At 41.6% G+C, this 22,599-nt stretch overlaps 1 protein-coding gene across 5 annotated transcripts; it reads right to left on the bottom strand.

Moving 5' to 3' along the window:
• Positions 1–546: 546 nt before the first annotated feature.
• On the bottom strand, positions 547–22,417 carry tcta (T cell leukemia translocation altered). Of its 5 annotated transcripts, none has more exons than XM_060835378.1 (5): positions 22,048–22,417; positions 8,867–8,939; positions 8,433–8,487; positions 5,902–5,982; positions 547–571 (listed from the first exon to the last, which is right to left on the bottom strand). In XM_060835378.1, the coding sequence occupies exons 1-4, from the start codon at positions 22,259–22,261 to the stop codon at positions 5,956–5,958; spliced, it is 369 nt and encodes a 122-aa protein (XP_060691361.1). In that variant the 5' UTR covers positions 22,262–22,417; the 3' UTR covers positions 547–571; positions 5,902–5,955. The 5 variants fall into 5 exon arrangements, with proteins under 5 accessions (XP_060691361.1, XP_060691359.1, XP_060691360.1 ...); XM_060835376.1 differs by lacking the exon at positions 547–571 and adding an exon at positions 1,153–1,949 and having other exon boundaries at positions 3,424–5,982; XM_060835377.1 differs by lacking the exon at positions 547–571 and adding an exon at positions 1,153–1,949.
• Positions 22,418–22,599: the final 182 nt, after the last annotated feature.

Below are 22,599 nucleotides of genomic sequence, written 5' to 3'. Positions count from 1 at the left end.
CCAATATCATTTTCTGCTCCTGGTTGTTTCGAAGCTCTCTCTATACAGATACCACTTCACTAAAGCTACAGGAGTATCGATAGTCTGTAGGATCAGTCCAATTGCAAACAAACAGTCAGTGACGTATACCATCCATCATTAGAACCTAGCACACAGTGCAGTGATAAGCTTCTGTGACTTACTGGCAGAGATGGGCTTCAGAATAGTTTCACCTGGTAGACCAAGAGTCTGATGAAGATTGATTACTTAGACAAGATGCTGGTGAATTAAACACCTTACAAGAGGTTGGAGAAAACTGTGTGAAGAAAGAGTCAACCAGAATAAAACAGGCGAAGAACTCAAAACAGCTGTGCACAGAGTTGCAAAGTTTCAGATGAATGGCCTTTCACCTAATAAGGAGAAAGTGAGGACTGCAGGTGCTGGAGATCGGAGTCAAAGAGTTTGATGCTGGAAAAACACAGCCAGTCAAGCAGCATCCAAGCAGCAGGAGTCGACGTTTTCGGCATTAGCCCTTCATCAGGAATGAGGCTTTTTCTAGCACCACACTCTGACTTTTCATCCAATCAGCCACCTGAGTAAATTAGAAAAAGTAAAATTGACAGTATTTTTGCATTTGTGCAAATCTCAATAAAACAAATATCAATTGTAAGGCTTGTATAACTTGACAATGAGATAGCACTCTGCTGACTTTAAAAACAGAAGTATTTCATGCTCAACCACGTTCAAAATAGTTCATAAAGAGATTAAGTGATAAAAAAAATTCCCTCCTGCTACAGTGTCATTTTGCTCTCCAAAGATTCTTAGCTCCTTCTTCTTCCACTGGACCCAACTTCTTGTTTTTTAAAATTAGTTGTGTTCAATAAACAAGCAGTGACACAATGTACTACAGCTCTCCGATTCAGCCAGACCTACTACACAGCTTGCATCCAGTACAGCAAGCCTCAGAAACATATGATTAAATCACTGAAGGAGCTAAGAATTCAAATCTTCTTTAGTGTCAGGTGGTTAGAATTTTGGAAGTTGAGAAATTTTGCACTTTAGTAATTAGTACAAGAAGTAACCTTTCAGTGAAAGAATAAAGTACAAACAGTCAAGTTTTGTTTCTGCAACTCCTTTTATACAATTAAAAACTATCTAGTACAGTCCCTCCCAAAACAAAATTAAGGATAAATATACATATATACATACACACATACAGCAGTTTTTCCAATGTACAGCAGTCAGGAAACCTTTACATTTTCAACATAAATAGAAGTTAATCAACTTTAGGGGCACATGTTTACAAAGATTATCCAATTTAAGGATTACAGTGATTTACAAAATCTACTGTATATATACAAAATATTTATATTAGAAAAATGCATTTCAGTAGAATATAAATTACTTCAGTACAATTATTCCAGGGTCTCTAGAGATTTGAGACTAACTCTCGGCAAACTGCTGTCTAAATCCAAAGTTCCTCTTTTATTTTTTAAAGTGTAATATAGCAATGGTGTTTCAATGCCGCAGTTCAAAGGGGACCAGTAAACAAATAAATTATCCGTGTATTCATGTAAAAGTTCTGCATAAAACTGAAAAATATGGCTGCTCGTCTTAAAAAAAAGAACATTTACTTTTGGATTTATTTCAACCATTTCTGTCGCAACATTTACTGAAGCATTTAAGTATTGCCGGTGGGGGAAAGAAAACGCCCAAGAAACGTATGCAACATAGTCGCATCATAATCACAGAATACATGCAAGTATTGAGTGACTAATCTTGTTGCTACTGCAAACAACATTGACAAGCAGAGGCCAAGCACTTCCTTTCAGAGTACAGAGATAGAGAAATAAATAAGAATCAGTCTCCCTGGACTGCATGTACACTAGCATTCAGTTCATGGAGGCTTGATAGAAGTTTCAAACACCTTTCTCCTTGCACTTGTTGTTACACTGAACATCTAAAAGGAACTTTAAAAGGGAAAGAAAATGAAACAAAGCAGCTATGTGAGGCTTTCCTGTATCAAGAAAATATAAATACATAATATTGTGATACTGAGCTTTGGAATCCAAAAAAAAAACTAAGTCCGCATGCTCAGTGATGGTATTATATAATTGACCCTCTTGGGCTGGGGCACTGGATAGGGGATTGTACTAGGAAATCATAGGAAAATATAAGTGAGAGAAATTCATTACAAGTAAGATCAGTATAAAACAAAGTGTGAGAGAATATCACAATCATCACCCAAGTTTAATTTATGTGAGGACTAACATTCAACAAGCTCAATCAAGCAAAGTACCAAGTGCTAAAGGCCATCTGTTTCAGGGAGGGAAAAAAAGCATGAAACAAATTATAAACAATTTTTAAAAAAGGGTTGAGAGAAGAAAATTGAATAGCTTCATATGACTATTTAACAAAAAAAAACTCTTCTTCCATCACATTCCATTACTTTGACGTAGAAAGATAAGGGTGTGTCTTTTGCTGATTTTTTTCTATCATGAACACAGGCAGTGATACAGAATCCATGTCTTTTAACATAGACAAGTGTTAGCAATGTCTGGCACAATGCTGACTAAAATTATAACATCAGGAACGTTGGATGGAGAATTGGCTTAAGGTGTGAGAATCAGCAAACTCTGGACTGTAGTCTCTGTAGTGGGGCCAACATATAACTCCAACCCAGAGTAACTGCTCAACTTCACTGCTAACCTGGGGAGGTGGGGTTTTCTGTTCTGAGCTGAATGTTCTGATTAATAAATGTCCAATTCAACCCAACATAATTTTGTGTGTTTGCGTGTAGATGAACACTTAAATTGGATTAAAATAAGTAATCTCTTTCATTCCACCACATTTTGAATTCTGATCACTCTTGCTACAGTAAAAAAACTTAATTATACTCACCTGTCATTAACAAATTTTCAGAGGTAAGATTTATTGTACTATCAGGTCTCCAATTATCTTTTGAACTCAAACACAACCCTTACATTTTATTGAAAGCTGGCTCTAAGCACAACTATTCAAGGATACTAATGGCCTTTTACTCAAGGAAAAAAAAAATTGTCAATGTACCTATGTAATTCATCATACAACGAAATGGGCTGTGCTCCTCAGAGCTCAAGTTTACACAGCAGAGAGGAGAATCCTCAGCTTTAGGTTTGGATAGAACAAATAAATCAAATTTGTAGAACTAACTTTTTGACAAAACTCTCTCATTACATACTCTCTCCCTTCACATACCTCAATCTCAAAACCAGCTATATATTATGTCAGAATAATCAACCCCACCACTTACTGAATAAGAAATAAATAGTTAATGATTTATTTTCATGAATGCAATACTATCTTGTAAACTTAAGTCCAGTGAAACAAAGTGATTCTAACTGAAAAGAACGTAGAATAATAAAAATGCAAGTAGAATCTAAAACATCAAAATTAGAAATGTACTTATGGTTCTGTTTGCTCCTGGATATTTTTAAGCAATATACAAACAGAAGATGCCTGTTTACATCTTAAACTTCAGTCCTTCTTTTGGTACACTGTTGAAAAACAAAGGCAAATTGCTTGGCATACACTTCATGAGTTGCTCTCAACTTAGATAGTCTTTGTATGGACGGCAAAATAAAATTTTCCTTCAAGAATTTTTGCTTTGAAAATACACAATGTATCATGACAGCAACTAAAGATACAATATCACTTCACTCCAGCTGCAGATTGCATGAATTTAAATATTCATTCTGTGCAAGGTAACCATGCTTCTATATTGTTACATAACATTGCATCACTTTTCCCAATAGTTTTGAGGCCGAGCAAAAGAAAATGTGGAGACAGATTGCCAAAATATAGAAAACTTAATGGCAACTTGTGATTTATTTGGAATTTAAATAGAGACATAAAAATCAAGATTAATGGAGATGAACACTCTATCATTATGTATCTATTTCTGCTATGACAAAGTCCTTCACTATAACTTCCTACTGATTTCTTAAGATGGAAAGTTAACGAATTATGGGTTCTTGTCCTGACTTTCCATTTAGAGTTGATTTTTCTGTGGTACATTGTGGACTTTAGCATTTCAGGTTTCTTAGACATTATGTATGTAAAGTCTATTTCATTCACATAATGTTAAAGCGAGTAGTAAGTGCATGATAATCCAGTCAGCAAATTGAAGTGTGTTAGTTAAGCTTTGTGGAACAGGGTGAGCTGAACCAAGGACTTATCAAAACCAACACCTTTGACAACCCCAAGGTAATGCTCTACCTCCCTGTGGGAAAGCAATGTGACAGTCAACAGGTATGAATACTGGTTCTGCTCATGCAGCGTGCACCTAACATGGTTGTTGGGAAACAAACCATGCCCTAATGTGGGTCTCAGTAACATTCTGTAGCTAAATTGGGGGTACCAGAGGGTTCAGTTCAGTTTACTAGTTTTGCGGTATGTTGGTTTACACAGTTGAGGAAATGGGTCCGTAGCGGGCTACATCATTATTGTAAGCCAGTGAAGCACTCCTGCTTTTGAGTTTTTTAAAAATAACCTTTCCAGTAAGGGCATCCCTTTAAAGAGAATCAATGAGGCCTCTTAAGGTATAGTCAAAAAGTACTTGCATACTCTGTGAGGTCCAGCCAGTATTCTTTTAAAAGTTAAAACCTGGGTTTTACAACAGGTATGGAATCCTGATTCGAATGGATGAACAGCCTCTCAGCCGTTCTGGGCACTCACTTCACAGCATGCCTGAAAAGTTGGTTCAGTCAGGCAAATGAGTACACAAGATACACTATAAGCAAGGTGTCATGCATTTTTCATGTAAGAGATAGGGTACCATCATTTGAAAGTTTCTCCTGAAAAATATTTTTCTCAACAGCAAGATCAAGATTAGAATTATACTATGTAGGCCAAGTTACTGACATGAGCTCTAAATATAGGCATACCAGAATCATGCCACCCAATAATTATTTTACTGGATATTGGTAATAAGCTCCTCAGTTTCTCACCAATTGAAAGACTTAAATTGAAATCAGCTGTTACAGGTCCTCAACAGGTTACAGGTCATTAACTTTCCGCAGGACATACAGTTGCCAAAAGGTGTTCCCACCATGAAAAATTAATGATATGTGTTCACAGGAAGATTGAGCAATTGCCTCAGATACAAATACGTCACTTTATTTAGCTCCTTCAGAGGTCATCCCATTCTCATCATTGATAATGCTGCGGAGAACTGTTTTGGCCATGTCTGTACACAAATCAGCTTGGGTTCTGCCATTATTTGCATGCATACAGAGGACAAAACAAAAGCAACTGCATATGGGATATCAAACTCAAACTGGTCTGTTTTAATTTCTACCAATGTCTCTTTTGGGTCTACAAAACGATCCCATTGCACTTTGGGGTCAACATGAAAACAATTTATAGATTGGCATATAGACATTTTACCTGAAGGATCTGTGTTCCCTGATGTTACCCAATTCAAATTAGTATATCCTCAACAAACTGCTGCAGAACATCATGTCATTGTCTACAAAAACCTTGTTAGTTCTTTGATAATCCACTTCTGGGCTCATCAAATGACATCCATCACTACTTGATTTTAATCTTTCCAAATAGAATCATATTGATATTTTTTAATCTCCTTCGGATAAGATCCATTTTATAGCACTATTCAAAATCCTGGGGAGTTGTGTTAGCACAACACATTTAAATAATCAACATTTTCATTGCTAGTACCTTTCAATTGACATGTGCCAACATATACTTCCCTGGATTCTCAGCAAAGCCCAAGAATATTAGGAAAGAAAAATAACAGCACTGAGTCACAATGGCACATTTCAAGTCATCAGGTGCAACATACAATATTTTGTAGAGTTTAGCACCCAACAGCAGTTTGAACATTCCACAGTCTCAATAACTTTACTCCACACAGCAAGCCACCTCATGTCTCAGCTGCAGGTTTCACACATCTTCATCACTCACTCCCTGTGACTTTTAATTGACTCGCCACTGGCATTGTCCCTGTAAAAACAATTAAAAACATTTTAGGAGTCAAAATTGGAATCATTTTCTTACACTGGTTGAGGATTGCATTCTGAAAAAATGTAATTCGACACTTGGTTTTCAGGTTTCCAACTTGTCCATGCCCCACAATCAGGTCTCCCCTCAGCTTTCTGTTATAAAGAAAACCTCAGCTTATCCTGCCTCTCTTAACTAAACTACTCCATCCAGGCAACATCCTGGTGAATTTCCTTTGCACTACCCCCATTTCCTCATAAAATGTACATAGAGCTCCAGCCATGGCCTAACCAAAGTCCTACACAGCTCCAAAAAACCTCCCTGCTCGTATAATTTTTGTCACAATGGATAAAGGCAAGTATCTTGTAAGCCACCTTAACCACCCGATTAACTTGTCCTGCTACCTTCAGGGATCTGTGCCCGAAACGTCGATTTTCCTGCTCCTCGGATGTTGCCTCTGCTCTTCCAGCACCACTAATCCAGAATCTTGTTTCCAGCATCTGCAAGTAAAAAATGAGGTCTGCAGATGCTGGAGATCACAGCTGCAAATGTGTTGCTGGTCAAAGCACAGCAGGTTAGGCAGCATCTCAGGAATAGAGAATTCGACGTTTCGAGCATAAGCCCTTCATCAGGAATAAGAGAGAGAGAGCCAAGCCGGCTAAGATAAAAGGTAGGGAGGAGGGACTAGGGGGAGGGGCGATGGAGGTGGGATAGGTGGAAGGAGGTCAAGGTGAGGGTGATAGGCCGGAGTGGGGTGGGGGCGGAGAGGTCAGGAAGAGGATTGCAGGTTAGGAGGGCGGTGCTGAGTTGAGGGAACCGACTGAGACAAGGTGGGGGGAGGGGAAATGAGGAAGCTGGAGAAATCTGAATTCATACCTTGTGGTTGGAGGGTTCCCAGGCGGAAGATGAGGCGCTCCTCCTCCAGCCGTCGTGTAGTTGTGTTCTGCCGGTGGAGGAGTCCAAGGACCTGCATGTCCTCGGTGGAGTGGGAGGGGGAGTTAAAGTGTTGAGCCACGGGGTGATTGGGTTGGTTGGTTCGGGCGGCCCAGAGGTGTTCTCTGAAGCGTTCCGCAAGTAAGCGGCCTGTCTCACCAATATAGAGGAGGCCACATCGGGTGCAGCGGATGCAATAGATGATGTGTGTGGAGGTACAGGTGAACTTGTGGCGGATATGGAAGGATCCCTTGGGGCCTTGGAGGGAAGTGAGTGTGGAGGTGTGGGCGCAAGTTTTACATTTCCTGCGGTTGCAGGGGAAGGTGCCGGGGGTGGAGGTTGGGTTGGTGGGGGGTGTGGATCTGACAAGGGAGTCACGAAGGGAGTGGTCCTTGCGGAACGCTGATAGGGGAGGGGAGGGAAATATATCCTTGGTGGTGGGGTCCGTTTGGAGGTGGCGGAAATGGCGGCGGATAATACGTTGTATGCGCAGGTTGGTGGGGTGGTAGGTGAGAACCAGTGGGGTTCTGTCTTGGTGGCGGTTGGAGGAGCGGGGCTCAAGGGCGGAGGAGCGGGAAGTGGAGGAGATGCGGTGGAGGGCATCGTCGATCACGTCTGGGGGGAATCTGCGGTCCTTGAAGAAGGAGGCCATCTGGGTTGTGCGGTGTTGGAATTGGTCCTCCTGGGAGCAGATGCGGCGGAGACGAAGGAATTGGGAATATGGGATAGCAGTCATTGTTTTTACCTCAGGGATCTGTGGGCAAGGACCCCAAGATTGCTTCCTAGCATCCTGCCATTCACTGAAACATCCTTTTCTGTCTACACTGAAGGTTAAATTCCATCTGCCACTGATCTGCCCGTTTGACCAATCCATCTATGTCCTCCTTTCACCGAAGACCTTCTTCCACACAGTAAACCATCCATCCAATCTTTGTGTCATTAGCAAACTTATTTATCATCCTCCTGCCCACATTACATATAAATAATATGGAAAATATTCACAAACTATTTAATAAAGGACCCAGCACCAATGTCTGTGGTATGCCATTGGACACCAGTCTTTAGTCACATAAACAGCCATCTACCATGACCCTCTGACTTCTACTACTGCAATCAATCTGCAGACTATGATCAAAAAACTAATTTCATTTTTGAGCTAGTTGGGGCAATACAACTGGGCTTTTCTTTTAGTGCCTCATTCACATCAAACAGGTTTGAGTCAGAGTTCATATGTATGTACTTTTCAGCAACTTATAAATGTGTTCTAATGGGAATTCAATTATTAAAAGCACTCAAATCATAAGATAAAGTTCCCAAATGCAACAGCACCTTGAGACTAGCAGATTTACTTTAACTGTGTACTTCATGAACAAACATATTGAGATCTTTAGCAAAATTAGCTTTCAGATCAAGGTAGAAATTGAACAACAAAGCGGTTTTAAAAAATTTCTATTGTATCAGCATTTCACAATGTGTGATGTACCACATTTCCAAAAGTTTCTTCAAAAAGAAAAACATACCAACTGGTAAAGTTTGAAGAGCTGTCTGGAGTACCTCCATTCTGACCTCCAATACCTGTAAAATAAGCTCACCGTCAAACAGCTTGTTCCACCACAGATAAAAAATACAATTTGTGATTTTTCAACAGCTGGAATGTACTGTGCAGCCCCAGGAATCTCTGACAATTTTTTTCTTCTTAGGACGATATTTTCTTCTGAAAGAAAAAATCATTTGCAGGAACAGGACATCACCTGTCAGGCTTGCATTCACTGCGCATCTCTCTTCAACTGAATAATTTGCTGGGCCGTTTCAGAGTCAGAAATATTGCTATGGGTCTGGAGCTATGCATAAACCAGAGTAAGGATAGTAGATTTCCTTTCCTAAAGCACATTACTGAGCCAGATGGATATTCAAGGGCAATAAACTGTAAGGTATAAAAAAGAATGTGACTCACTGGATTGCACTAGAGACATATAACTTGGGCTCAATGGGCAAACGACCTCTTCTGTGCCATAAGGACTTGTAAACTGCATTGTAAACAAGAATGTCAAAATAGAATTAAACTATACCTCAAAAAGATTTAGCTCCACAGCTCCTAAGGATCTAAACTTGACCATCTCCCTATCAGTGCTCAGTACCATCTATAAGCATGGTATCAGCTCCCATGTACTTCGATAATATCCACCTCTACTTCTCTTCCACATGTCTTGATCTCTATGGTATCTGTGCTGTCAGACTGCTCATTTGATATTCAGTCTTGAATAATCCACAATTTACATTCGATGAACATTAATTCCATTCCTCTTATCACCCTGAATGCTTATCCTAACTTTTCCCCACTTTTATTGGCCATGCCTTCAGCTGACTAGAAATTTCATTCTCTTACTCTCAAACCCAGACCGTTGACTAAGTTTTTCAACACTTTCCCTAAGAGCTTCTTCTTTGGCTTGGCACCCATTTTATGGTTGAAATTTCTAAAGTGCAATGGGACACTTTGTATCTTAAAAGCATAATATAAATGAAAAACATTGATACACAAATTAACATGAGCACATTTCAGAGATGTAACACATATCAAAGTCTGATAAAATTTTAATGATGTTTTCTACTTAAAAATAACAACTTGCTTCAGACAGTGATCAACAAACTGATAACAAAGATGTCATTCTGCCTCACTTACAAATAATCATGAGATGATTAATTAGTTTATGCTTTAAATTGGTAATGGTTGCTTGAGACAACTTTCTGCTCAAATAATGCTAGAGGATATTTTACAGACCAGCTTGAATCACCAGCAGAGAAATTATGAGACACCACCTGCAGTGTTCTGAAGCATTAGTCTCAGTCCTGAGCTCAAAAACTGCTCTGGACTACTTTGCTGTGACAGGCTCCAAGTTATCATATTCTGCACCGGATCCTTAATAGTTTGTGGATATTTTTGGTTTAATTAAAAATAACTTGGGAAAAAAAAATGACTGTACAACTGTCCAGTCCTGTGTCACAATTCTTAGAACCTCACTTACACTGCACCACCTCAAACAAGTTCAATTATTTGTTTTGTGGTTAGCACTGATACCTCATAGCACCAGGGACCAAGGTTTGATCCTAGCCTCGGGCGACTGTGTGTGGAGTTTGCACATTCTCTCCATGTCTGCATGGGTTTCCTCCGGGTGCTTGTGTTTCCTCACACAATCTAAACGATATGCAGGTTAGGTGAACTGGCCATGCCAAATTGCCCACAGTATTCAGGGATTTGTAGGTTAGGTGCATTAATAGGATAGGGGATTGAATCTGGGTGGGATAGTCTTTGGAGGGTCGGTGTGGACTTGTTAGGCCAAATGACCTGTTTAGACACTGTGGGATTCTATGACATCTTGATAAGGAAAGTGAAAATTTAACTTATATTATACATTCCAAATGTCTTGGCAATGAATTTCAGTCAGTCAGTTTGTTTAGAATAAGGCAGAGAGTCTGATATTGATATTAGAAATAATGCAGACAAGAAAACAAAAACGAATGTACAAACCTGCCTCTCAAAATCCTCAGAATGTTCCAAACCTCTTTACAAATATTTACTTTGTCAAATATCATGAGACCAGTCCCTGAAGTCTGTTCTGCCATTCCATAAATTATGATCAATCTGTACCTGCAGCAGCATTTACCTGGCTTTTGAGCCATATCCTTCAATACCCGTACTCAAAAAAAATCCTATACATCTCAGTCTCAAAAGCAATGATTGGCTTAGCAGCCCCAGCCTTTCATTTGGAGAGATGAGGGGGGTGAGGAAAGAAACACGTTTTGGATTTCTGTTACAGACTTGCTGGGAAAGTGTGTCCTGATTTCAACCTTATTTTACATAAACGCATCTCCCCTATTCTGATACACCCAACCACAAACAAATTTTGCTTCAGCTATTTCTGTTTAAATGTACTTTTGTTTCAAAGGCAGAGGCAACCACAAAAATTTCATAACAGCATCACTAATGAGAGCTGTATTAAGTATGGATCACCAGTTTGCAGACATTCAACTTACAAATGTAATCCTATACAAGGATGTAATTTTAAATATGGAAAATACAAACATCTTCTGTACTTACGAACGGCTGTTTACATTGTCTGGACTGTGTTCTGACTTGTGCACAGAAGCCGTTCGCAACCCACAGACTGTCTGTATTATAATGTCTCTCTTTTCCCTATATAATATTCATCACTATCTATCCATCCCTCATATTTCCTCCACATCTGTTGTGCATACCTACAGCAAATGGACAGATGTTCAAGGAGGCAATTCACCAACACCTTAACGGCAACTAAGGACAGGCCATAAATGCTGGCTGGCCTAACCAACAATGCCCACATCCAACGAATGAGTAACTTTTAAATCTCAACCACTTGTTGCACATATTGCCATTGCTTCTTTTGCCAGTTACCTTAAACTTGCACTCTCTTGCTCTTGATCTTTAGACCAAGAGAAACAGTTTTCCCTGACCTACATTACCCATACATCTCATGACTTTTTTTAAAATAATTTTTTTTAGAATCTGTCAATTTTTCCACATGACTCCAAGTTTGAATTTGTTTCACGTTTCACCCAATGTCAGGTTAATGCACAGAAAGTTGCCAAAAAGTAACTATCTTGCCTCAAGTAGTTCAAGTAAAACCTCTATTCTTCCAGTGAGTAAAGGACTAATTTTTCATCAAAGTCTTCTTTGAACCACTCTTGGCTCAGTCTCCTTGGAAATATGAAAATGGCAGATTTTAAATCTCAAATATGTTTCTCTCTCTCTTCTCAGTTCAAAAAGGCAGCTGTTTTTAATGTGTTCCTTTGTCTCCCTTTGTCCTACAAATCTTTGGAAGATCTGAAATACTGCTCTCATCTTGCAGCTTTACCAAAGTTAAAGTCACAATCATTCTTTTTCCCTCACGGAAACTAAACTAAAACCAAAATGCCATCATGCTTTCTGAATTCAACTAAAATGAATTACAGTAAATTCTATCATCTTTCCAGGCCCATTTCTTACCCATCTCATGATTTCCTGGCAAACTTCAGCCTGAGATACCATTCCAAAGGCACTATTTAGACTATTAAAAAAGATCCGAAAAATATCCATATTTAGATATTCAAGTCTATCCTTTCATTTTTCTTAAAAGCTGTTATTAAAAGTCAGTAAGTTCAACATTTTTCAGGTGTCAACCTCCAATTCATATTCTGCACTAATCCACTTTGCAGGACTGGGTCATTGGAAAACAACTTGGGAAGAAAACCACAGTCAACTTTAATCAATCTCTCTCAACTGAAGCTAATGCAAGATCTTCTACTGTTTCCCTGGAGATGACCTTGGTATAGATGGTTTAATTACAGAGCCAAAATGAGTCAGTGGGTAGATGGAGATTTGCTGAACATTTAATTAAATGTTCCTAAGCAGGTTGAGAAATTCTTTTTGACATGAATATATCAAAAATTTTTTCTACATTTTATTCAGTAAGTGAAAAGGCGAGACAATCTACCAAGACATCAGTCACTTGGCATATGCAAAGTAGCAGTCAGGACGACTCCTGGCATTTTTTCTCTCCGTTAAAAGTACATTGTCCATAATTGTAGCCAATTCACAAAATATCACTCTTGGAAGGTGAAAACTGGCAACTACACATTTTTATTTCTGATTGCATTATGTGAATGATAGGTGAGATCCTGAAAGCAACAAGTGTTAATTTGCTTTATATCTATTACTGCTACTGCCAGAAAGTTGTAAATCCAAGCAGTACATCATGACCTGTGGATCTAATACAGCTGACTATCAGTACAGCTGAAAAGTTAGTTGTCTTTCAAGATTACACATTAAATCAACAGTTCCATTCAGGTGTTGGCACACTTTTCAAGGAGCAGGAATCCTTCTTGAGTCTCAGTCAACCTACAACAACACCTACACCCCTTCTCTGTTTGTATTGCCAAAAGTGACCCAAGTGCTAGGGAACTTGGGCAGGCCTGACAGCATATTTGGAAAGAGAAACAAAGTTATATGGAGTCCAGTGTGAGATTACGTCCATTCCAAAGAAGAGTCACACTGGATTTGAAATGTTAACTCTCTCGTTCTCTCTCCATAGATGCTGCCAGACCTGAAGTTCTCCTGCACATTGTTTTTATCAGTTTTTGAGAAGATTTTAACTCAGGTTGATTATAAGGTCTGAGTAGTCTCGAAGTTATTTCTGATATGTCTTTGTTGTAAAATAATGTGACTATAGATTTTGGTTCTACTGTGCCTGCTTGCTGGGCTTTGTTTCTGTTCCAGACTACTCAGACCCCTTGGTATCATGGTAGCCCACAAACCTACCAACACAATTAAACAGCAACGAATGAACCTAAAGGATTGATTAGATACTATCAGCAAAACTAACATAATTTACAAAATACCATGCAGAGCCGGAAAAAAAAACAATTCATCGGACACACAGGAAACTTACTCCAGGATACACGAACCCCAACTGGTCATCAAAAGACATGACGTACTTTCCATACATACAGACAAAGGAGGACATCACTTTGACTGGGACAACACACACATCCTGGGACAGGCGAAACAAAGACACGCACGAGAGGTATGGCATTCTAACCAGCACTCCATTAATAAGCACATCAACTTAGACCCCTTCTACATTGCCTTGAAAAACAACAGAAATGACATCACCCACCTTAGGAAACCAAGACCTACAGAGGCGAGACATACCACCAGCGCTACACCGGAGACTCTCACTGGTTATGTTACCTAGTCAGGGTGATAAAACGTCTGAAAACAAACATTCCAGCTCAGTAAGCTAACTTACATACTTACTTTAGTTTTTATTTCAGAATCCCAGTATCTGCAGTATTTCGCTTTTATTTGAGTGCTATTTATGGGATCCTGCTCAGTTCAAAATGGTTGCTCTATTTATAGAGTCATCCAGTTGTACATCATGGAAACAGACCCTTCAGTCCAACTCATCTATGCTAGCCAGATATCCGAAATTAATCCAGTCCAATTTGATCACAAAACATAGGAGCAGAAATTAGGCCATTCAGCCCATTGAGTCTGCTCTACCATTCAATTATGGCCTCTTGCTGAGATATTTGTATCATCGACAGTCACAGGTGAGGTGCCGGAAGACTGGAGGTTGGCAAACGTGGTGCCACTGTTTAAGAAGGGCAGTAAAGATAAACCAGGGATCTATTGACCGGTGAGCCTGACCTCGGTGGTGGGCAAGTTGTTGGAGGGAATCCTGAGGGATAGGATGTATATGTATTTGGAAAGGCAAGGACTGATTAGGTACAGTTAGCATGGCTTTGTGCGTGGGAAATCATGTCTCACAAACTTGATTGAGTTTTTTGAAGAAGTAATAAAGAAGGTTGATGAGGGCAGAACAGAAGATGGGATCTATATGGACTTCAGTAAGGCGTTCGACAAGGTTCCCCATGGGAGACTGATTAGCAAGGTTAGATCTCATGGAATACATGGAGAACTAGCCATTTGGATAGAGAATTGGCTCAAAGGTAGAAGACAGAGGGAGGTGGTGGAGGGTTGTTTTTCAGACTGGAGGCCTGTGACCAGTGGAGTGCCACAAGGATCGGTGCTGGGCCTTTTGTCATTTACACAAATGATTTGGATGCGAGCATAAAACGTACAGTTAGTTAGTTTGCAGATGACACCAAAATTGGAGGTGTAGTGGACAGTGACGAGGGTTACCTCAGATTACAACAGGATCTAGACCAGATGGGCCAATGAGAAGTGGCAGATGGAGTTTAATTCAGATAAACGTGAGGTGCTGCATTTTGAGAAAGCAAATCTTAGCAGGACTTATACATTTAATGGCAAGGACCTAGGGAGTGTTACTGAACAAAGAGACCTTGGAGTGCAGGTTCATAGCTCACTGAAAGTGGAGTCGCAGGTAGATAGGATAGTGAAGGCGGCATTTGGTATACTTTCCTTTATTGGTCAGTGTACTGAGTATAGGAGTTGGGAGGTCATGTTGTGGCTGTACAGGACATTGGTCAGGCCACTGTTGGAATATTGCGTGCAATTCTGGCCTCCTTCCTATCAGAGGGATGTTGTGAAACCTGAAAGGGTTCAGAAAAGATTTACAAGGAAGTTGCCAGGGTTGGAGGATTTGAGCTACAGGAGAGGCTGAACAGGCTGGGGCTGTTTTTCCTGGAGCGTCGGAGGCTGAGGGGTGACCTTATAGAGTTGTGGTTCTGTTCGCCGAGCTGGAAGTTTTTGTTGCAAACGTTTCGTCCCCTGGCTAGGCGACATCATCAGTGCTCTGGAGCCTCCTGCGAAGCGTATTTATAGTGGTCTGTCCTTGCCGCTTCCGGGTGTCAGTTTCAGCTGTCCGCTGTAGTGGTTGGTATATTGGGTCCAGGTCGATGTGTTTATTGATGGAGTTTGTGGATGAATGCCATGCCTCTAGGATGGCAACAAAAACTTCCAGCTCGGCGAACAGAACCACAACAACGAGCACCCGAGCTACAAATCTTCGCACAAACCTTGGACCTTATAGAGGTTAACAAAATTATGAGGCGCATGGATAGGATAAGTAGACAAAGTCTTTTCCTTGGAATTGGAGAGTCCAGAACCAGAGGACATAGGTTTAGGGTGAGAGGGGAAAGATATAAAAGAGACCAAAGGTGCAACTTTTTCACACAGAGGGTGGTACATATATGGAATGAGCTGCCAGAGGATGTGGTGGAGGCTGGTACAATTGCAACATTTAAGAGGCATGTGGATGGGTATATGAATAGGAAGGGTTTGGAGGGATATGGGCCGGGTGCTGGCAGGCGGGACTAGATTGGGTTGGGATATCTGGTTGGCCTAGACGGGTTGGACAAAAGGGTCTGTTTCCTGCTGTACATCTCTATGAATCTATGGCCAATAAGTTTCTCAACCTCGTTCTCCTGCTTTGTCCCCGTGGAAACTTGGTAACCTTACATCTGCTCAGAAGATGCAGGAAAGCACTTGACCGGGGTGGGGGGAATGAGTGAGAGAGAGAGAGCGCGCGCGCGCAAAAGAGAGAGCGCGCCAGAGAGAGCGGCAGAGCAAGAGCGGGGGGAACGCGCGTGTGAGACAAGAGCGGAGAGAGCGCGCGAGACAGAGCGCACGAGGGGGAGGGAAGAGCGCGGGGAGGGAGACTGCGAGAGCGCGCACGCGTGGGGAGAGAGCGAGAGCGCGCCCGAGAAAGAGAGGGAGAGCGCACGAGAGAGACAGTGAGCGAGAGCAAGAAAGAGCACATCGTTCTTGAAATTACATTCACTGGCTGAAGGGTTCGGGGGGGCGTGGGGAGAGAGAGAGCTCACAGGAGTGAGTATATGCCTGTTTTTATATTCAATTCCTATCAAAGAGCGAGCGAGCGAGAGCAAGTGTGAGAGAACATTCTTCTCGAAATTACATTCACTGGCAGAAGGGTTCTGGGCGGGGGAGAGAGAGAGAGCATATGCCTGTTTTTATATTCAAATCCTATCACTGCATTTGCCCCCCACTAACTACTAGCTCAACCTGTGAGGTTACCTTGAGAGAATCCAGGATTAGAACTCCCAAGTCTCTTTGTACAGATACTTCAGACTTCTGAACTTTCTCCCCATTTAGAAAATAGTCCATGCCTCTATTCTTCTTACCCAAGTGTATAACCTTTTATTTTCCCACACTGTACTCCATCTTTGCCTACTTCTACTCTCTACTTCTTTGCCCACTCTCCAAAGCTGTCCAAATCCTTCTGCAGCCTCTCTATCTCCTTAGTGCTACCTGTCCTCTTATCTATCTTTGTACTGTCTGCCAACTTAGAATGCCCTCAGTACCTTCATTTAGATTGTTAATGTATAAAGTGAAACGTTGTGATCCCAACACTGAGCCTCGTGGAACACCACTTGTCACCCCATCCTAAGAACGGCCCTTTCATCCCCACTCTCTGCCAGACAGCCAAGCTTCTATCCATGCTAGCACTTTGTCTCTAACACCGTGAGCCCTTACCTTATTCAGCAGCCTCCTCTGCAGAGCCCTTTCAAAGGCCTTTGTTTTTTAAGTCCAGGGAGATAACATCCATTGGTTGTCCTTGGTTTAACCTGTTCGTTACTTAGAGTCGTAAAGGTGTACAGCATGGAAACAGAACCTTCCGTCCAACTCATCCATGACGACCAGATATCCCTGCCTAATCTAGACCCACCTGCCAGCACCTGGCTCATATCCCTCCAAACCCTTCCTACTCATATACCCATCCAGATGCCTCTTAAATATTGCAATTGTACCAGCCTCCACCACTTCCTCTGGCAGCCCATTCCTCACACGCACCATCCCCTGCATAAAAAAAGTTGCCCTTAGGTCTCTTTTATATCAATAGACAATAGGTGCAGGAGTAGGCCATTCTGCCCTTCGAGCCTGCACCACCATTCATTCTGATCGTGGCTTATCATCCTCAATCAGTATCCTGTTCCTGCCTTATCTCCATAACCATTGATTCCACTATCCTTGAGAGCTCTATCCAACTCTTTCTTAAACGAATCCAGAGACTGGGTCTCCACTGCCTTCTGGGGCAGAGCATTCCACACACACACCACTCTCTGGGTGAACAGTTTCTCCTCATCTCTGTCCTAAATGGCCTTCCCCTTATTTTTAAGCTGTGTCCTCTGGTTCGGCACTCACCCATCAGTGAAAACATGTTTCCTGCCTCCAGAGTGTCCAATCCTTTAATGATCTTGTATGTCTCAATCAGATCCCCTGTCAGTCTTCTAAACGCAAGGGTATACAAGCTCAGTCCCTCCAATCTTTCAACACAAGATAGTCCCACCATTCCAGGAATTGACCTCGTGAACCTATGCTGCACTCCTTCAATAGCCAGAATGTCTTTCCTCAAATTTGGAGACCAGAACTGCACACAATATTCCAGGTGCGGTCTCACCAGGGCCCTGTACAACTGTAGAAGAACCTCTTTGCTTCTATACTCAATCCTTCTAGTTATGAAGGCCAGCATGCTATTAGCTTTCTTCACCACCTGCTGTACCTGCATGCTTGCCTTCATTGACTGGTGTACAAGAATATCCAGATCTCTTTGTATTGCCCCTTTACCTAACTTACCTAATCTTTCCCCTCTCACTCTAAACCTATGCCCTCTAGTTCTGGACTCTCCCAACCTATGGAAAAGACCTTATCTATTTACCCTGTCCATGCCCCTCATGATTTTATAAACCTCTAAGGTCACCCCTCAGCCTCCGATGCTCCAGGGAAAACAGCCCCAGCCTATTCAGGCTCTCCATATAGCTCAAACCCTCCAACCTTGGCAATGTCCTTGTTAATATTTTCAGAACCCTTTCAAGTTTCACAGCATCCTTCCAATAGGAAGGAGACCAGAATTGCATGCAATGTTTCAAAAGTGGTCTCCTCAAAGAATTTTAGTAGATTTGTCAGACATGACCTCCACTTGATGAAACCATGCTGACTTTGCCCTATTTTACCATATACTTCCAAATAGTCAGACATCTCATGCTTCACAATGGATTCCAGGATCTTACCATGACAGAGGTTAGGCTAATTGGTCTGTAATTGTCTGTTTTTTGCCTTCTTCCATTTTTGAACAAGGGGTGTCATGTTAGCAATTTTCCAGTCCTCTGGGAACTCTCCCTGATTCTAGCCAGTACTTGGCCCATATTCCTCTAAATCCTTCCTATTCATGTACCCATCCAGATGTCTTTTAAATCTATATATTTTATCTGTAAAATAATTCCAAAAACAATTTGGTGTTATGGAACATCCTGAACATATGACCAATCAAACAGTTGCTCAATTAAGTTGGAATTACAAGAAAAATATTTATTTTTAGCCTATAGGGCAACAGCAGTGATGGCAGGGAGGAAACAAAAGACTAGAAGCCATTTGAGAGATGCAGGGTGTAAAAGTGATTGTAGTAGTGGTTATAGTGGGACAGATACTGTTTTCTGCAGCTGACTGTCGGTAGCCAAAACCACATTGCTTGTCTGGTACTAATATTAAGAGCATCTAGTCTGAGCGGAAAGGAACTTGAAATAGAAGAGGAAAGATCAGGTTATTATGGTCCACATACATATCAATAACACTGAGAAGAAAAAAAAAGAGGCTGTTGAAAAAAATGAGGGGTTAGGAACTAAATTATAAAACAGATCTGTAAAAATGACAAGTTCTGCATTATTACCATTACCATGAGCAAAAATACAAAGTCTGGAAAAAGGTTATCCACTTTGATAGGCAAGTTGGTGAAGTAAAATATTTTTTACAACTGATTGACACTACAGAACGCTCCAGTCCAGAGGGATCCTTATATGAGACATGAGACAAAATGCTAGCATGCAGATAAAGCAAGTATTTTACTGTATTCATTCATTGAATGAGGACATCATTAGCTAGGCTAGTATTTATAGCCCATCCCTAATTGTCCAGAGTGTAGTTAAGAGTCAACCACATTGCTGTGGGTTGGTAGTCACACATAGGTCAGACCAAGTGAGGAAGACAGTTTCCCTCCCAGAAGGACATTAGTGAACCGAGCGAGTTTTTCCAACAATCATCAGACTCTTAATTCCAGATTATTTATGGAATTCACCACCTGGCATAGCAGATTTGAACCCAGATCCCCAGAACATTACCTGAGTCTCTGGTTTAACAAGCCAGCGATACTACCACTAGGTCATTGTCTAGCAATGAAGACAAATGGAATAGGGGCCTTCTTTGCAAGCGGAATTGGAGCATTAAAACAGCAAAGTCTTACCAGAATTGCTCAGAAAGTTGCATAAAACACTCCTGAAGTACTATGTACAGTTTTGACTCCATATTTAAAGGAGGGATGTACTGCATTGGTGACAGTCAGAGAAAGTTGATTATAGGGGTGAAGGGAATCTTTTCAAGAAAAGGTGAGCACAGTAAGCCCATTCTCATCATAATTTAGAAGAATGATAAAATTTACAATATAAATTATGAGAGCGCATGACAGGGGATCAGGCTGTTTTCCCTCATGGGAGGATCTAGAACAAGGGGGAGGAGGAGCAAATGGAAGCATTTAGATTAGATTCCCAACAGTGTGGAAACAGGCCCTTCGACCCAACAAGTCACACTGACTCTCCGACGATTAAACCACCCAGACCCATTTCCCTCTGAATAATGCACCGAACACTATGGGCAATTTAACATGGCCAATTCACCTGACCTGCACATCTTTGGACTGTGGGAGGGAACCGGAGCACCTGGAGGAAACCCACGCAGACACGGGGAGAATGTGCAAACTCCACACTGACAGTCACCTGAAGCTGGAATCGAATCTGGGACCCTGGTGCTGTGAGACAGCAGTGCTAACCACTGAGCCACTGTATTTGTTGTCTCAGAGAGGATGAGGATTCTCTTCTGCAGGGAACAGAGGGTGAGTCACTGAAGACATTCAAGGTTGAGATAAACATAATTCTGAACCATAGGGGAAATCAACGGTTAAAGGAAACAGGTAGGAATGTAGAATTCAAGCAAAAATCTGATCATTCAGAGAGGCCATTTAGAGAATACTTCACACACCATTTTCCCTGCAGCACATGGCCTTGACCTTCAAATAAACTTAAAGCAAAGGGAATATTAATTGGTCAGCAACTTCATACGAGGTAAAACACACCAGTGCATCTGCTCAACAATGGAACCATGGAAAGAAAAATATCATGCTTGAATATCAAACTTCACAGATTAGCTGAACTCAGCCAGCAAAATATTACAGACAAATGTTACTGAATTTAAGAGAAGAGACAAAAGTTGACTTTAGCTATTATGCAGAAGGCTGGGACAAGTTACTGTTCTTGACATTCTTGGTTCTGATAAAAACAAGGTTCATTTAAATTACCTGCAATTATTACCCAAAGTGTTTGTGAGAGGTGACCACTTCCTTGATTACCAATGTTCTTGGGACTGTCAGCATCTTCAGTTTTGGGGCAGAAGGACAGAGGTTACAGAACATTGACTTTTTATTTTTAGAAAAAGCCTTCAATTGCACAGGAAACCACTGTTGGTGAAAACGGTAAAGACGAAGACAAGAATTCACAATGAATTCACACAGGCAGCACAGTGGCTCAGTGGTTAGCACTGATGCCTCACAGCACCAGGGACCCAGGTGTGATTCCAGCCTTGAGTGACTGAGTAGAGTTTCCACATTCTCCGTGTGTTTGGATGGGTTTCTGTCAGGTACTCTGGTTTTCTTCCACAGTCCAAAGATGTACAGCACGGAAACAGACTTTCGGTCCAACTCATCCATGTGCAGGCTATGTGGATTAGCCATGGTAATGGTAGGGATAGGTAAGGGGTTGGGTTTGGTTGGAATGAGCTCTTCAGCGGGTTGGTGCAGACTCAATGGGCTGAATAGCCTCTTGGCATGATTATCTGATTTTATGTGAGCAACAACACCAAACTTTAAGCAATTTGTTTTATCAAATGTTTCAGGTCATCTGCCCTTCCAAGTGAACAACTTCTGGGCTACAGTGCTAGCTGTGGCTCAGTTGGTAGCACTCACCTCCAGACTACAAGGTGTTGGGACAAAGTCCCAAACTAGGGGTTCAGCACATTTAAAAAAAAACAAGGCTGACACTCCAGTCCAGTAGAAGTAGCAGGCAACTGCCAGAAATGCCATCTTTCAAATGAACCCAGGTCCCATCTACTTGTTCAGGCAAATATAAAAGATCTTTGGCACTATTTCAAAGAAGTGCAAATGAGTTTCCCAGTTATTAAAAGCATTGCTCATGCTGAAGATTTGAAGTAAAAAAAGAAAACTGGAGTCTAGTAGCATCTGTGGAGGGGAGAAACAGAGCTAATATTTCAAGTCCAAAGTCTTGGAAACTCAAGTGATTCCTGGTATCCTGGATAATATCGATCCCTCAAACGACATCATACAAAAAATGTATCCAGGTCGTTAACCACAATTATAATTTACAAAAACGTTGGCGAGACACAGATGTTAGCGTGAGATGCCCAAATCGTACAGAAGCTTTAATTAGCAGTAGTAACTTGATATCAACAACACGTACTAGGGAAGTGTAAAATTCGAGTGAATCCCCGCCCTACACACTCCCAACAACAACAGCCGCCGCTCACCGTCCCCCGACACACACACATACACACATACATACCTTGCCTGTAGTACATGTCATTGACTGTCGCCCCATAAAACTTCCAGGCCATGTGGATAGCCACCAAGCTGCCCAGCAGCCAGCCCAGTAGGATCTTGAAGATGGTCACCCTCATGTCGTTGCTGCTCCAGTCCTGAGCGAACTCGCTGCAGAAGGAGAGGAGACGCTCCAGCAGGAATGAGAACAGCCCGAGATCCCAAGACGGCGCCTCCATCGCCGCTCCGGCAGCCGCATCACTCGGGAGTGGAACCTTCCCTCGCCCCTAGCTGCCCGCCAGTCACTGACTGGGACACTGCCGATACTGGAAGCACCGAGCCCGCCCGGGACAAGGAGGTGACTGGGAGGGGGATGGGGGAATGACCAACCGACACGGCCTCTCCCAACAACCGCACTTTCGACACAAAAATCCAACCTCCTCAACAAACCCACCACCTCTAACACATCTTATTTCATCTCTGGGGAGAGCATGGAGAATTCCTATTTTTAACAAGCATTCATCTCTTGTGCAATCTCGAACCGAACCGGCTTGACTGATGGCGAATCTGTCAATGT

This window comes from Hemiscyllium ocellatum, chromosome 14 (genome assembly GCF_020745735.1).
Source record: "Hemiscyllium ocellatum isolate sHemOce1 chromosome 14, sHemOce1.pat.X.cur, whole genome shotgun sequence".
Lineage (NCBI taxonomy): Eukaryota > Metazoa > Chordata > Chondrichthyes > Orectolobiformes > Hemiscylliidae > Hemiscyllium > Hemiscyllium ocellatum.
This window is presented reverse-complemented; position numbering and strand designations above follow the sequence as displayed.

What these genes read in the sequence shown, in the direction of transcription:
- tcta (XM_060835378.1), bottom strand. Translation starts at nt 22,261, where the DNA reads ATGGAGGCGCCGTCTTGGGATCTCGGGCTGTTCTCATTCCTGCTGGAG. An exon ending in TGACATGTACTACAGGCAAG is followed by an intron (nt 8,940 to 22,047) that starts GTATGTATGTGT and finishes TTTACAATGCAG; the next exon opens with TTTACAAGTCCTTATGGCAC. An exon ending in TATGTCTCTAGTGCAATCCA is followed by an intron (nt 8,488 to 8,866) that starts GTGAGTCACATT and finishes CTTATTTTACAG; the next exon opens with GTATTGGAGGTCAGAATGGA.